The sequence below is a fragment of the Urtica dioica genome, chromosome 9 (genome assembly GCF_054948205.1).
Source record: "Urtica dioica subsp. dioica isolate 48M chromosome 9, U.dioica_male_clone48M_v1_H2, whole genome shotgun sequence".
NCBI lineage: Eukaryota > Viridiplantae > Streptophyta > Magnoliopsida > Rosales > Urticaceae > Urtica > Urtica dioica.
Genome location: NC_142764.1, coordinates 27,289,944 through 27,305,162, shown reverse-complemented (window position 1 = coordinate 27,305,162; position 15,219 = coordinate 27,289,944). Strand labels below are relative to the sequence as shown.

Sequence of the window (15,219 nt, the reverse complement as noted above, 5' to 3'; positions counted from 1 at the left end):
AATTTTTGGGTGCATTAGAAAAAATAGCCAACTTAAACGTTTGGCATTGTTAAATAGCCAACGTTTGATAAATCTTAGGTAAGTAGCCATTTTTAGACGTAAATTTTACGTAAATCGTAACTTTCATATACCAAATGTTGGCTATTTACTTAATATTTACGTCTCAAAGTGGCTATTTATCTAAGATTTAACAAACGTTGGCTATTTAGCAATGTCAAATATTTAAGTTAGCTAAAATTTTCACCTTTGCTTTACATGGGGCATGCATTTTTGCGACATATGGGGCTCGAATCCAAGACCTCTCAACCGAAGTACGTGTGAAATTACCGTTAACCAAACTAGCTATCACTGATCATTTCACTCCACACTCCAGAATGAGAATCTGGCGTTAGAACTTGGTAGTTACGGCAACTGCAGTGTTGAGCGAAGACTTGTCGAAGAATATTGGAAAAATATGATTTAAACAACAAATAATCAAAATTTATTGAATTTATTGATTAGAACTTATTCAAATTCAGCTCAATTTGTGGCTTAGAATACATCGGTTGACATATCGAAGCTATCATATCCCACACATAGAAAAAAGACGAGTTATCTACCGTAAAAACAAAAAAGGAAAAAAAAATAGGTTGATTAATCAAGTTTCATTTATTAGTCCAAATTATTGTGAATTACAGGTTTATAGAATTACAAATAGCAGAGCGACAAATTGAAAACAGTAGTATAAATGAAAAACAATCGACTTACGACCCAAGGAAACCTATTTCATTGACATAATAAAAGAATTGAATCTAGAAAAAAAAACGCTAATAAAGATAAGCAATCGGCAAAGACGATGAAATTACATGAGTTTGTGTAGGTGCGAAAAAAGGTAAAAAGAGAACAACTTACAATTTGGATTCGCTATCAAGTTGAAAATAAATGGAGCCCTAAGCCCAAATTGCTTAGTCAGTCCATGATACAGGCCCATCTATCAAACTATAGTCAGATTAGCTCTAGAGTCTATAAGTGCGGATTGGATTTATTTATGCGAGTGTTTAAAAAGCAATGTTTAAAATGCCGGGGAATTGCGGCAAAATTACGGCGATATCGCGTATTCTGGAGGAGTCCGGCAAGTTTATGACGTTTTGTCGTTTCGGGTGTTAATGTCGTCGAAATTGCGAGGAGATGTCGTCTTCGTTTCCATGTCGTTTCGCCCAAAAAAACTCTAAAAAACTCGGTCTGACTCGCAGAGGCGATTTGCGCGGAGTCCTTTCCATTTCTGTCACGCCGTCTAAAAGCCGACGCTTGTAGTGCATAATCAATAAATTTTCGGTGATTTCGGCGCCAATTCGTCGCCGTTTCATCCGTTCGTCCGTGGATTCATGTCGTCCAGGGCAAAAATGATTTTGTTTTTTTGTTATTTTCAAATGAAATCGTGAAGCAAGTAAAGGGAAAAAAAATAGAAAAAGGAGTTCGAAGGTGGTGGAGCAAAAAATCAGTGAAATGGAAAGAACCGGAGAAGACAACAATGGAGGTCGTGAGCTGGAGAGAGAGAGAGAGAGGGGAAAAGAGAGAGAGAGAGGTATTAATATGATGTGATGTTCTAGTAAAAAGAAAATACAAATATATGAGATGTTCTAGTAAAAAGAAAATACAAATATATGATGTATTAAATGTTTTACTGGTCCGTCCGTGCCTACAATATAAAAAAAAAAAAAAAAAAAAATGATAAACATGGCTTATGGAAACTGATATAGTTTTGGGCCATTAGTTTTCAATTTGTAAATAATGCTAACGGTTAGGTACAAACAATAAATGATAAACCACTTGGAATAATAGATATAAATCGAAAATATTAGATGTATATACATGTATACCATAATATATATTTTAAATTAAATTTCGCAATATTATTTCCGTCAACATTTCCGTGTTTTATCGAAATTTTCGTCGACACAGCAATTTTCGTCGACACAATTTTTTCAAATTTTCATTTTTTTTTGTCGCAATTCTCATCAGTCACCGTAATTTCCGTTGTTTGAGGTCATCGGCACAAAATCGGCCGTTGACATTTCAATCTTTGGGATTAACTCCCGAACAAAGTTATCATAAATTTATAAGACCACAATGACAAACGAAATAGCTTCTCAAAAAAAAAAAAGAGAGAGAGAGAGAAACGAAATAGAGGGTGTGAAAATAAAAAAAGCCAGAATTCTGCAATGATAAAAGATAATCTTATAATTAAGTGACTACGACGATGAAAATTCAATACTAGCGTAATTTATACTATAGGTATGATTAATTATTAAGTTTTACGTATCTGGAAATTTGATGGAAATCTATATATTATCATTAATGCTGTAGATTTCTTTTCTTTAAGCAATTTACCTGCCTAAATAAATAAACCAATGGATCTATAAAATTAATTAATATTGAAAAGTCACATAACGTCAACAAACGCTACGCATTTTCTCATCCTCGTCATCTTCCTCTGCCGCGCCGTGATGGCCGTTAACGACGATCTTGAGTCCTCCGATGTCGCCGCCAAATTATCCCGCAAAAATGCGACGTTTGGTGTTGGGATTGATTTGACTTTATTCCACAAAGGTCCGTTTGGTTTATCTCGATTTCTTCAGTTCAATTGTCCTGCTTGTTGGTGGATTGATTTAGGTTTTTTTTTTCTTTCATAGTTTTCCGTCGGAGCTGTGTGTGTGTGTTTTATGATTTCGTTTGTTGATTTTGGAGTGAGTTTTGACTGAGCGAAATGTGTGTCCGAGATAGTTTTAGGTCTTTTTAATTCGTGAATGGTGTTCGATTGGTTGGGTTGGTTCTCAGGTTTTGAATGTAAAGAGGGATTGAGATCTATATAATGATCCGTATTTCGGTTGCCTTAGGAATTCAACCACCATTAGATAGACTATTTTCTTGGGAACTTTAGGGCATTGTTGCTGATTCAAATGTCTGAGCTTTACTGATTAGCTGACTAACTGATCTCCATTATCAAATAGCCGAGTTGCCGGAGCGGGCAGGGCTTCGTGGTGGACTGAGACATCTGATTCACGTCGTTGTTTTCTGTCAATTTCTTCTTCTTTCTCTCGTCTCGGTTTCAGGTTTGGAATTATTTCTTTAATCTCTAAGGGAAAATTTGCGGGTTACTGTCTTATAACCTTAAAGACGCGGCTTTACCAATAAGTGACATAGATTATACAGTTAATTATACATCTTTATACAAAAGGTTTGAACTCAGAATATAATTTATTTTCGTTCGTTCCTTTGTAGCATTATAATAAAGTCAAAATGGATTGCTTGATGGATGTTTGTTTTGTAGGAAGCAAATCCGGAAGTGCTGAGCTATTTGAGAGGGTTTCTGAAAGCCTTAAGATGAGGAATTACGGTGAGGCACTTGATGATCTTAATGCCGCTATTGAGGCAGATCCAAATTTTTCTGACGCCTATTTTCATCGGGCATCGGTACTTCGTCAGTTGTGCAGGTTTGTTTGTTTTTTTTTTCTTTCTTTTTTTTTTTTTTTGCTAATGCATTGTTTGTTCGGCGTTATGTTGTCTGTTAAAGGATGGAAGTAGTTTTCTTTATCTGTGGAAGTTGCATGTTTTAAGAAAAATATATGAACTATTCTAATTAATATTGTCCAATGAAAATGTACTAAATGTACAAATGTGTGATTGCTTGATATTATTTTTGTTGAATATAAGCGTCGCACATCTGTAGCTGGTTGTTGCTTATTCCACGTTGGGAATTGTTAGGGTTTCCTTTAAGATTGTTCTTTTAGACAAAATTTCAAAGAGTTTATATTATTTTGGCGGCATGGAAGAACAGTTAGGCCGGATTGAAACTCATTTGTCTTCAGTTCTGATCCAGGTGTTGCCCAAAAAAAAAGAAATATATGTGTTATTTATGTTTAAGTACGAAGTTGTCATTGTTGAATGAAAATCGGTTATGATGGTGGATTGCCCTTTAATTCTTTCTCTCTCGGTTACCTTTCTCCAACATTTGATTGAAAAATAGTATGATTCAGGAAATTTTTGGCTGATGTAGATATGAGGAATCAGAGGTAGCCTACAAGAAATTTCTGGAGCTGAAACCTCGAGATTCTGGAGCCGAAAAGGAGCTTTCTCAGCTGAATCAAGCTCGGAGTGCACTTGATACAGCATTGACTCTTTTTGAGTCCGGGGATTATGCAAAATCTTTAGAGTACATAAGCAAAGTTGTCCTTGTTTTCTCCCCAGCATGCTCAAAGGTAAATTTAGTCGGTATCAATTAATTACTTGTTTGAAAATCAAAGAAGTTAAAACAATTAATACATGGGCGTTAATTTACTGCACAGGCGAAAATTCTTAAAGTCAGATTGTTGATAGCAACTAAAGACTATTCTGGTGCCATCTCTGAGAGTGGGTACATTCTGAAGGAAGATGAGGATAACTTGGAAGCCTTATTACTCCGTGGCCGTGCCTATTATTATTTGGCAGATCATGATGTAGCTATAAGGTTGGTTTAACACGAGAGCTGATTTTGAGTTAAATTACAGATTGCCTTGCATTCGTCTTCCCTTAGTTTACATAAATTAAACTGGCCTCTCATACAGGCATTACCAAAAAGGTCTCCGTCTCGACCCAGAGCACAGTGAACTAAAGAAAGCATATTTTGGACTGAAAAATCTACTAAAAAAGACAAAAAGTGTAAGCTTCAATAATTTTGGATTATCTCTCCTCTTTTGGCAATGATTAGGTAAGTATTTCTAAGTTAATTTTATTGACCCATTTGGTGTTTCAACAGGCGGATGATAATGCAAACAAGGGCAAGCTTCGGGTTGCAGTTGAGGATTTCAAAGCAGCTCTTGCCATGGACCCAGATCATCTAATGCATAATGTAAATCTCCACCTAGGTTTGTGCAAGGTCTTGGTTAAGCTCGGCAGAGGAAAAGAGGCTTTAACCACTTGCAATGAAGCGCTTAACATCGACGGAGAGCTTCTCGATGCCTTAGTTCAGGTGGGGTGTTGTTTTTTTCATGTAACAAAACTACACGTCGCTTTCATATATCCCTTCTGAACTTGTTCATGTTGTTATGGTGGGGGTTGGTTAAACAGAGAGGCGAAGCTAAGCTTTTGATCGAGGAATGGGAAGGAGCGGTTGAAGATCTGAAATCAGCAGCCCAACAATCACCTCAGGTCCGCACTATAATTTAATACATTGATATCGAAGCCGGAGTTCAATATTATATTCCAATTTTTTTTTATATATCCAGGACATGAATATTCGTGAAGCTTTGATGAGAGCCGAGAAAGCCTTGAAGATGAGCAAACGCAAAGACTGGTACAAGATCTTGGGAGTTTCGAAAACATCGTCCGTTTCTGAGATCAAGCGCGCTTACAAGAAACTCGCTCTGCAATGGCACCCAGATAAAAATGTCGACAACAGAGAAGAAGCAGAGAATCAGTTCAGGGAAATTGCCGCCGCATATGAGGTCTGTGTTAAAAACCTCTCTCTTTTTCATGAATAGAAAATAGGATAAATGGAATACAAATAGTTGCCGGAATTTTGGGAGGTCCGCGCTCACCGAAAAAGGATTTCTTCCTCTCCCTACAAATCTATTACAATGATCAACCTGTCCTTCTTCTACCACAATAGCTCTTATTTACAGACTTAAACAATTTTCAACTATTGATTCAAACCCCTAGCTATCTTCAAATTATCATAAATCCTATATTCCTTGGATCCTAACCAGACGTCGACTTTTAACCTGACTTTTCTTTTGACCGGTTTTATTAACCAAAAAATTTGGTTGAAATTAAATAATATTTTTCATACTTAAAAAAATAGGCTTTTTTTGGGGGTATTTTGGCTATATAACAAAAAAAAGAAGGATTAATTATCCGACAACTTAAACAGCTTCGTTACAACCAAGGTCTTACGTATCGGATTGTGACATTAATTATCCTGTGCAGGTTCTTGGGGACGAAGAGAAACGGACGAGATATGACAGAGGCGAGGACCTCGAAGATATGGGAATGGGCGGCGGCGGTGGTGGTGGCTTTAACCCTTTTGGGGGCGGAGGTCAGCAATTCACTTTCAACTTCGAAGGCGGTTTTCCAGGCGGTGGTTTTCCCGGCGGTGGTGGCGGTGGCGGCTTTGACTTCCATTTTTGATAATTTAAAAACAGAGGATTTTTAGAGGAGGACCCCAAAAAACACACCAACGATGCGACTAATTTTATTGCTGACAGGGTTTTTGGCCGTAGGTGTAAGCTGTTTATCTGAAGAATTTTCCACAAAAATAAAGAAAAAAGTTTAGTTCGAAAGCCTTCTTAGCCGCTGGGACATTTGAGTGGTGAGGAGAATTATGAGTTTATGGGTTTTGCACAGGGAAAAACACTCCGTTAATTAAGTTTATTACACTAACCAAACCCAGTCTTCTGTTAGACTCGATCTAGCTGAAATTTAGAGTTCAGGGGGACATTTGCCCCCCTGCACGCCGTATACATTGGATTTCCATATATGATCGGGCGAGATAAAAAAATAAGTTTTCTGGTCAGTTTGGGGTAAGACTTTTGACTCAATGATACTTCCATGCGAGGCGGGAAGTTCTCATCAAAATGTCGCTCTCACCCTATCGACTTATTCCATGAGCATCCTCATGGCGTGCTTTTGGCGGGACGGGGGATGAGACCACTTGAAAGATTCATTGCATATTGTGGGACATTTGTTTGTTCACCCAAATGTCAACCTTGACTTGGGTTTTAAAATTTGGGAAGTTTCAACTTGTCCAAGCAAGCGTGACGACTCATAGCTCCCCCGACATCATTGGCGGCTCAAGTCCTAAAGGCACTCTTTGACGTGCGCATGAAGAGTTTGGCTTCCTTCTTTCGGAGAAATTTCTATGTGGGGCTGTGAGATTATTTAAAAGGGATCTCGGTGCAAGATTGGAATGGGACAGAGTTTTCGTGGATCGTTGGGTTTCGCGAATTGACATCTCTCGAGCTTAGTACCTCTCCCACGGAGGCCAATTAAAATATGAAGGTATTTTCTCTAATGTGTCCAGCGACACAACAATCGGATCGAGCAAACGAAGAAGAGCTGTGACACACTAGGGCTCGGACACACTGAAGACAATCTTTTTGTGGCACTATGAGCAATGACTTGGTTCATAGCTCGACGGAGATGATTCTCGATCATACCACATGATTAGCGTCTCAATGGCTTAGAGACAAAGCGAACTCCCCTCGCAGCCTTTGGGCGATGGTTGTTAGATGTTAAACGGTGTCTCAATTTCGAAGGATGGTCGGCGAATGGGGTTATTCACAGCTCGTCGCGGTTAATCACTTTTTTACATTTAAATTTAAATTTGTCAAAACTGTGGATATTACTTCACGACACAAATATGATTAACCCTTGCAATTACCGCATAAGATGTGATTAACCCTGGCAAATATTTCACTGATCTTCCGTATATCTTACAGTTTTATTTGCTGTATCCATCTTAAAAAATCAGACCTCATAGGATTTTTATTTTGTTACCAGACAAGATAAGAAAAATCATATCTAATTGCTTTTAGAAATAAAATAAACAGTGTTGGTCAATCAAATAAAAATAAAACGCTCGTAATTTCCAACAAAGCCATACATAATTATACGTATTTCTTCGCATTTCAAAACAATTAAAAAGATACTTAAAAAAATATAATAATAAAAAATAGAAAACTCTCTATCTCACTCTCACACTCTCTCTCGCACACGCACATCTTCTCTTCTTCTTCTTCTTCTTCGTCTTCGTTCTCAAATCTCCATTTCGATTTCTCTCCGTCTCTCTCTCAGGCACCAAACGGGAAAAATACAATGCTCTGTTGAAGATCAAGCTTTTCATGTCTCACCCCACCAAACGCTTTGCCAGCAACCGCACCACTTCCTCATCCTCGTCGTCCTCTCCCTCGTTCTCAGTGGCCTCGCCGCCGATGAAGAAGTCCAAGCCCGGTCCTTTGTCTCCCACATCTTCCTCCTCCGCCGGAAAGAATGGCCTCCACGGCCACGATATCTCCGCCGTCATGGCTCTCGACGACGATCCCAAGCCCTCCTCCGACGCCGGCGCCGCCAACTTGGCTCGGAAGAAGGCCACGCCTCCCCAACCCGCCACCAAGAAGTTCGTCATCAAGCTCAACAAAGGTTTCGTTCGCTCCTTTCTCGATTTCTTTCTTCTGCTCAGTTTCCCTGCGCTGATTGTTTGATTCATTTTTGGGATTTCTTATTCGTTTAATATTTTGGACTTCAACTTGTCTGCGCTAGGGATTCTTCTTCTGTGTTTTTGGATCCCCTGATTTGTTAATTGGTTGAATTTTCATCGGACCTAGGTATTAGGTTTTCTTCCATTCTCGGATGAGTTTTGATTGGTTGGCCTTGTGCTCAGGTTTTAATGGACAGAGGTTTATTTGCTTATAGGATCCGTGTTATTACACGGATATCTCTGTAAAGCGAATTCAGTTCTGTTCATTTTTATAGACTGTTTCCTTTGGAACTTTAGGGCATTGATCTAATTGTTTCAGATAACCTAACTCGGTTGGCTAGTTTTTCGCCATTTCGTTCAATAATTCGAATAGGAAACTATGTGTCGTGATTTAAAAAATTGCAGCTTAGAGTGTGAGTGAGCTCATTAGCATGTCATTTCTGAGGAAAATGAGCTTAGATTCCAGTGTTTTGAGCTTAATACCATGATAAAGAGCAAGGTTTTATTGTGGCAGTTGATATCACAGTGACAGTTGTGAAGCATTAACTAATCTAAGTTGCATCAAGTAACCCATTCAGCGTATTAGTAATCTTGTTCTTGGATGTAAACACTTTTTGATCTTTTGTAAGTAGCTGCAATCCTGTTCTTTTTTCCTTTCTCCTAGAGTCTGATGCCATTCCATTCTTTCCCTCTAGGTTATTGTAGCAATGTTACGAATCCCTTGCAATATGTGCATAAGCATAGGATAATGAAGGCTTTACTATACATTCCTTTTTATCTTCTTACGCCTCTTAGGTTTTATCAAATATGGTCCCAAACATATCTGGAAATTATGGTGCAGAGTAAAGTTGTTTTGAGGTTCTAAAATCATAATAACTAGAAATGGTATTGTGAGATCTTAAAATACATTATGAATGAGAAAGTCTCCTAATGTATTATACTTTATGTTACGCATGATGTTACGTAAAGAAAAACCATTACCGAGGTTGCCAACAAACTTTGAGGAGGAAACATGGGCGACACTGAAGTCAGCTATTTCTGCCATATTCTTGAAGCAACCCGATTCTTGTGATTCGGAGAAGCTTTATCAGGTAAATCAGTTTTTTTTTTTTTCATAATTTTTCTTGAAGATGGCTTCTTTAATTTGATTTGATATTGACGATTATGTTGCCCACAGGCTGTTAATAATCTATGCATGCACAAGATGGGTGGAAATCTTTATCGGCGCATTGAAAGAGAATGTGAATTACATATAGCTGCAGCATTGAGAGCGCTGGTCGGCCAAAGTCCAGATTTAGTCGTCTTTCTATCTCTTGTTGAGAGATGTTGGCAGGATCTTTGCAACCAGATGTTAATGATTCGTGGAATAGCTTTGTATCTTGATAGAACGTACGTGAAACTATCGCCAAATGTGCGCTCGTTGTGGGACATGGGATTGCAGCTTTTCCGTAAACATCTTTCTTTATCTTCGGAAGTAGAGCACAAAACCGTCACAGGCCTCTTAAGAATGATCGAAAAAGAAAGGTAATGCGTATTCTGTAGTATTTTGCTCTTAGTTATTTACTTTATTTGGTCGTCATGATTAGTGGTTGATGATGCAAAGTCTGGTATGGGCTGCTGATAAAATTTTCTGTTTCGATATCATCTGCGGCATTGTATTATTGATAGTGGTACTTAACATATTTACCATTATTGTATTAAAATTGGTCACTCTTGAAATCACTTTGAAGGCAAGCTAACTGCTACCTCACAGTTACGTTGTCACCATTATGTTATCCTCTTAGTCTTACTGAATTTGACAAATTATATGTGCCTGCTTGCTATCAAAAGAGAAATTTGTAACAAAAAGAGAAATTGGTATCCAGAAACTGCTATTCAAACTTAATAGGCACTGAAGGTTGAGTATTTGATGTTATGAAAAGAAACGTGCATATGAAGGGATTAAGGGCCACTTAAGAAAATTTGGATTCTTTACTATTGAAATTCAAGAATATAAATAAGTACATGTCAAAAAGTAGTCGTGATATTATGAAGGGAGGAATGACCATCTAGTAATCTCTGACATCCGCAAATCATTTGCTTCTTCATTGGTTTTTCACCTGCAATTATTTAGTAGACAAGAATTAACGTGATTATCTATGAATAATCTTGTGAAGTACTCCGTGGTTTAGCGCTTTGGTGTGTTATATACGGAAATTAGCCTATTTGGATTTGTGTGGTTTGACAAAGAAACTGCTAGGGCAAGCCTAAATTTATGACTTGCTTGTAATTAGTATGATTGGGAATGACGAGATGTGAACGTATCTTGAAACATCGTTATCAACTCTTTGGTGACTAACAGCATTTTTTTAATGGCTAATCTTGTTTTGTCAATGTGGAATATTGAGCCTTATGCATTTTGTTTTACAGATTAGGTGAAACAGTGGATAGGGCTCTTCTGAACCATCTTCTGAAGATGTTTACTTCTCTAGGAATTTACGCAGAAAGCTTTGAGAAATCATTTCTTGAATGCACTTCTGAGTTTTATGCTGCCGAAGGCATGAAATGCATGCAGCAATCAGATGTTCCAGATTACTTAAAGCATGTGGAGGTGCCTCTTTGTTCTACCTATTTTTTTTGTTCTTCTTGTCGTCGTGATTTTTTTCTTATCAGTTTCATATTCCACGTGATAACTTCCTATGGTCCATAATTTGGTATATGTTTTTTTTTTCTCTTTTTTATTTATTTTTTATGTCAAAATATTAAATATATGGATTTCTGGATATTATGTTGCAGACAAGACTACATGAAGAGCATGATAGATGCCTTCTCTACCTTGATTCTTCTACAAGAAAGCCATTGATATTAACTGCAGAAAAGCAGCTTCTAGAACGACATATATCTGCTATACTTGACAAGGTTACTATTTGGGCATTAAGTAGTGATTTCTTTCACTCTGATTCTGGCTTCCTGGAATCACTTTAGTATCTCAATCTATGGAAACGTGCAGGGGTTTACGATGCTGATGGACGGGAATCGTGTTGAGGACCTCCAAAGGATGTATAATCTCTTCTCTAGGGTCAATGCTCTTGAATCCCTGCGGCAAGCGCTCAGCTCATACATCCGAAAAACAGGCCAGGGCATCGTCATGGATGAAGAGAAAGATAAAGATATGGTTTCCTCACTCTTAGACTTTAAGGCTTCTCTCGACACAATATGGGAAGATAGCTATTTCAAGAACGAACCCTTCTGCAACACTATAAAAGACTCGTTCGAGCATCTCATTAATTTGCGTCAGGTACTGTCCTTTTTCTTTAAGATGCAAAAAGAGAAAAATGCAAGTAAATGTTCATGCTCCTCCAGTATTTTGAGAACCGAATGTTATACTCTAATTATCATAATTGAGTATGCGTGTAGTTTCTTTGTCTGTAATTGGCTTAACCGCTTTTTTTTTTTATATAATGAATTGCTCGATGTGATGAGAAACCATTTCTCTGTTAATTACCAACAGCTAGCATTTACAATTTGTAGGTTGCTTGTTATAGCAGGAGATTATGGTTCTATGACTGTTACTGATTTGCAGCTTTTGAAATTTTTAAACGGCATGCTCTCTAAGTTATCAGCCAGCTAGAAAATAATTTATTTTAGAGATTTATATATGAACGATTTCAATAGTGGTAGTAATTTTTGTTAAACTGTTTCACGGTATTTGCATTTGTATGTTGAAAGTCTATGTTTGATATTTTTATTATTCATCCAATTTATTTCTGGCATGCTAATCGTTTTTACAATTTGTATTGTATGCAAGACCTTGGTTTTCAATTGAATTTTCCAGATATTTGTTATACCCAACAAAATCATCGCTTTCGTTGTTGTTGCAACTACGATATCAATCAGTTGTATTTGCGAAAGGCATTGAATCCGTATATTGGAAAATTTAACATAAATTTTTTGTAGTAATATTGTTTACCAAAGAAAGAGAACTATGTAGACCAAAAAAATTGTGTTAGCCTGATTTTGACCTCCGATAGCTGTGGAAATCTTCCGATTTAGTTTAGTAGGTGACTTTCTTTTTACCAATAGAAAGTTTGGAAATTTGGTTTTTCTACGCTTCTAGGCTCACTCTCCTGAAGCTCTTAGCATTGAAAATTATCTCTTGTATGACAGAATCGACCAGCTGAGTTAATTGCAAAGTTTCTGGATGAGAAACTCCGTGCTGGTAATAAGGGTACATCTGAGGAGGAATTGGAGGGCACACTTGATAAAGTCTTGGTGCTGTTCAGATTTATACAGGTGGGTTTTGTTTTAAATAAGAGAAAAATAATGACTGTTAGACTAAGTGAAGATAATTTGTCTAGAATTTTGTGCTTCAGAGTTTTTTTTGTTTTTTATGCCTACTTTTACTATGTTAACTGATTTGTAATGTTCTCTGATTAAGGGCAAAGATGTATTCGAAGCTTTTTACAAGAAGGATCTTGCAAAAAGGCTCCTTTTAGGGAAAAGTGCCTCTATTGATGCAGAAAAGTCTATGATCTCTAAGGTAACGATTGGATAAACTTAATTACTCTGATCTAACTACCCTAAGTGGTAAGGAAGAGAGGTTGTGAGCCTAGAGCTCACAGGTTCAACTCCTGTGATATGATAAAAAAATTCTTGCTGTCTTCTGGAACCTGAAAAAAATCCTGAATTCCAGACTAACTAGTTTTATCATGTCTACAGCTTAAAACGGAGTGTGGAAGTCAATTTACAAACAAACTTGAAGGGATGTTTAAGGTGCGTTTCTTCATTCCAAATTATAATTGCAACGGTTTTATTTGACAATAGAGGTTTAATCGGTGCCACCAACCACGTAAAACCGGTACTGGGTTCAAGCAATGAAAAAGTCAGAAAAAAATAGGGCCTTTGCTGAATTATTTTGTTGATTGGGTTAACTGTGTAAGGCAGATTGTCCACTTGGACATCAGTTCTCACGTGTCTCAAACTTGGGTTCAGTCTCTGTTAGTTTTCCAATTATTAAGCAATGACATCTGATTTTGTTGAATCAATTATTGTAAAAAAAAAAAAAAAAATTGTCCAGTTTGAACTTAAATTCATACTTTATCTTGTTTCCATGTGTACTTCAGGATATTGAATTATCAAAAGAAATAAACGAGTCATTCAAACAATCATCCCAAGCAAGGACAAAACTTCCATCGGGTATTGAGCTTAGTGTTCATGTCCTTACAACAGGGTAAGTTGAATGACATTCAGATCATTACATTGGATTTATTTCAGACTGTAAATACTTCTTGGATAATAAATTGGTACTCGCGGTGGCACATTTCAGGTACTGGCCTACATACCCACCTATGGATGTTAGACTTCCTCATGAATTGAATGTTTATCAGGTAAGGCGAACTGATGCTCAGAATGACTTTACACATTTGAATGTATATGATCCATGACTTTGGTTTTTTTGCTTTGGTCAATAGGACATTTTCAAGGAGTTTTACTTGAGCAAGTATAGTGGCAGACGTTTAATGTGGCAAAACTCATTAGGTCACTGTGTGGTTAAAGCTGAGTTTCCTAAAGGGAAAAAGGAGCTTGCCGTTTCTCTTTTTCAGGTTGGTAATCGCTGTGGTTCTTATGTGTCTTCTATTCCTGTGTAATAATCCCTTTATTCTTCTAGCTTTAAGTCCTACCTGCTTGGATGGCTGAGCCTTGATGTTTGCCTACATTTTGTTGTACTTGTCCAGACTGTCGTTCTGATGCTGTTTAACGATGCTGAGAAACTAAGCTTTGAAGATATTAAAGACTCCACAGGCATCGAGGACAAGGAACTAAGAAGAACTTTACAGTCTCTCGCGTGTGGAAAAGTTAGAGTCCTGCTAAAGGTTTGTACCTTTTGTTGAACAGAGGAATCTGGAAATGTTGGGCATCAAATTTCACCATCTATATTGTAGCCCGTCATGCTTGTTTTTGTTTAACAGTCTCCCAAAGGAAGAGACGTGGAAGACCGTGACTCATTTGTGTTCAATGACACATTTACTGCTCCTCTTTATCGTATCAAGGTACAATTTCATGATTGTTTTGATCTAGACAACTTAAAAGCTGAATGGTCAAAAGTGGAAATATAAATTAATAGTACTGATCATCGCATGTGTTGGACCTTTTAGGTAAACGCTATCCAGATGAAGGAAACAGTAGAAGAGAATGCAAGCACCACCGAACGAGTATTTCAAGACCGTCAATATCAAGTATGCCTTACCTGCTTTATGCTTTGTTTAAATATCTAGGGCTCTCAGGGTTTCGAGCTCATTATTACTCTCTCCGTCTTATAGGTTGATGCTGCGATCGTTCGAATAATGAAGACTAGGAAAGTGCTTAGTCACACTCTTCTCATTACTGAACTCTTCCAACAGGTAGTAATTTTGTATGTGTATGCATTTCTCATTTTTGCAAAGAGATACTGATACATTGGTCTCGTGTTGTGCGTGGAACAGCTCAAGTTTCCGATAAAGCCAGCGGATTTGAAGAAGAGGATCGAGAGTCTGATCGACAGGGAATACCTAGAACGCGACAAGAACAACCCCCAAATTTACAACTACTTGGCTTGATATCTCTCTTTTTTGTTCTCCTTTGTAATACGGCAATGGACGGAGCTTCTGGTCCTCACAATGAGAAGCCAATGATGCTGATTTCCATTGTCTGATTAGTGTACAGTAACTTTGCAATTTTCTTTTACCGAAAAAAAAGGTGTCAAAAAGTGATTGTAAATTATATTCCGTCACTGTTTCTCTCAATTTGAATTCTTATGATGGAGTTCAGCGTTTCAACTGATTATTGGGTTTCTTCAAAATAGGATCCTCTTACAACATAGAATAGATTTACATGAGATGGCAGATGGGATACGGGTTAAACATGTACCTTTTATTTTTCCTTCATCTTTTCGCTCATTATACCGAATTTGCTCGTTATTTACTTTTAATTATTATTCGGAAATCAATCACTGATGGGATAGCAAACCTAAGCCTTTTCACAACTGCATG

General features: G+C 37.4%; 2 protein-coding genes across 2 annotated transcripts; both read left to right on the top strand.

The window, feature by feature from the left end:
- The first annotated feature begins 2,415 nt into the window (after window positions 1–2,415).
- LOC149386393 (dnaJ protein P58IPK homolog) lies at window positions 2,416–6,474 on the top strand. Its single transcript, XM_089627248.1, has 10 exons — window positions 2,416–2,589; window positions 2,991–3,092; window positions 3,311–3,473; window positions 4,037–4,238; window positions 4,326–4,486; window positions 4,584–4,677; window positions 4,775–4,987; window positions 5,086–5,166; window positions 5,244–5,462; window positions 5,944–6,474. Exons 1-10 carry the CDS (start codon window positions 2,487–2,489, stop codon window positions 6,142–6,144), a joined length of 1,539 nt encoding a protein of 512 aa, XP_089483374.1. The 5' UTR covers window positions 2,416–2,486; the 3' UTR covers window positions 6,145–6,474.
- A 1,210-nt stretch (window positions 6,475–7,684) lies between these two features.
- CUL4 (cullin4) lies at window positions 7,685–15,217 on the top strand. The gene is made up of 17 exons (XM_089625461.1): window positions 7,685–8,154; window positions 9,182–9,303; window positions 9,390–9,736; window positions 10,622–10,802; window positions 10,988–11,110; window positions 11,202–11,489; window positions 12,359–12,484; window positions 12,630–12,731; window positions 12,911–12,964; window positions 13,315–13,421; window positions 13,518–13,578; window positions 13,663–13,794; window positions 13,927–14,064; window positions 14,161–14,241; window positions 14,347–14,427; window positions 14,512–14,592; window positions 14,674–15,217. Exons 1-17 carry the CDS (start codon window positions 7,857–7,859, stop codon window positions 14,785–14,787), a joined length of 2,436 nt encoding a protein of 811 aa, XP_089481587.1. The 5' UTR covers window positions 7,685–7,856; the 3' UTR covers window positions 14,788–15,217.
- Window positions 15,218–15,219: the final 2 nt, after the last annotated feature.

Bases quoted from the DNA above. Each gene is read 5' to 3' on its own strand.
- LOC149386393 (XM_089627248.1), top strand. From the start codon at position 2,487: ATGGCCGTTAACGACGATCTTGAGTCCTCCGATGTCGCCGCCAAATTA. The intron at 4,239-4,325 runs GTAAATTTAGTC...TTTACTGCACAG, and splicing joins TCTCCCCAGCATGCTCAAAG to GCGAAAATTCTTAAAGTCAG. The intron at 4,678-4,774 runs GTAAGCTTCAAT...GTGTTTCAACAG, and splicing joins TACTAAAAAAGACAAAAAGT to GCGGATGATAATGCAAACAA.
- CUL4 (XM_089625461.1), top strand. From the start codon at position 7,857: ATGTCTCACCCCACCAAACGCTTTGCCAGCAACCGCACCACTTCCTCA. The intron at 10,803-10,987 runs GTGCCTCTTTGT...ATTATGTTGCAG, and splicing joins ATTACTTAAAGCATGTGGAG to ACAAGACTACATGAAGAGCA. The intron at 14,065-14,160 runs GTTTGTACCTTT...TTTGTTTAACAG, and splicing joins AAGTTAGAGTCCTGCTAAAG to TCTCCCAAAGGAAGAGACGT.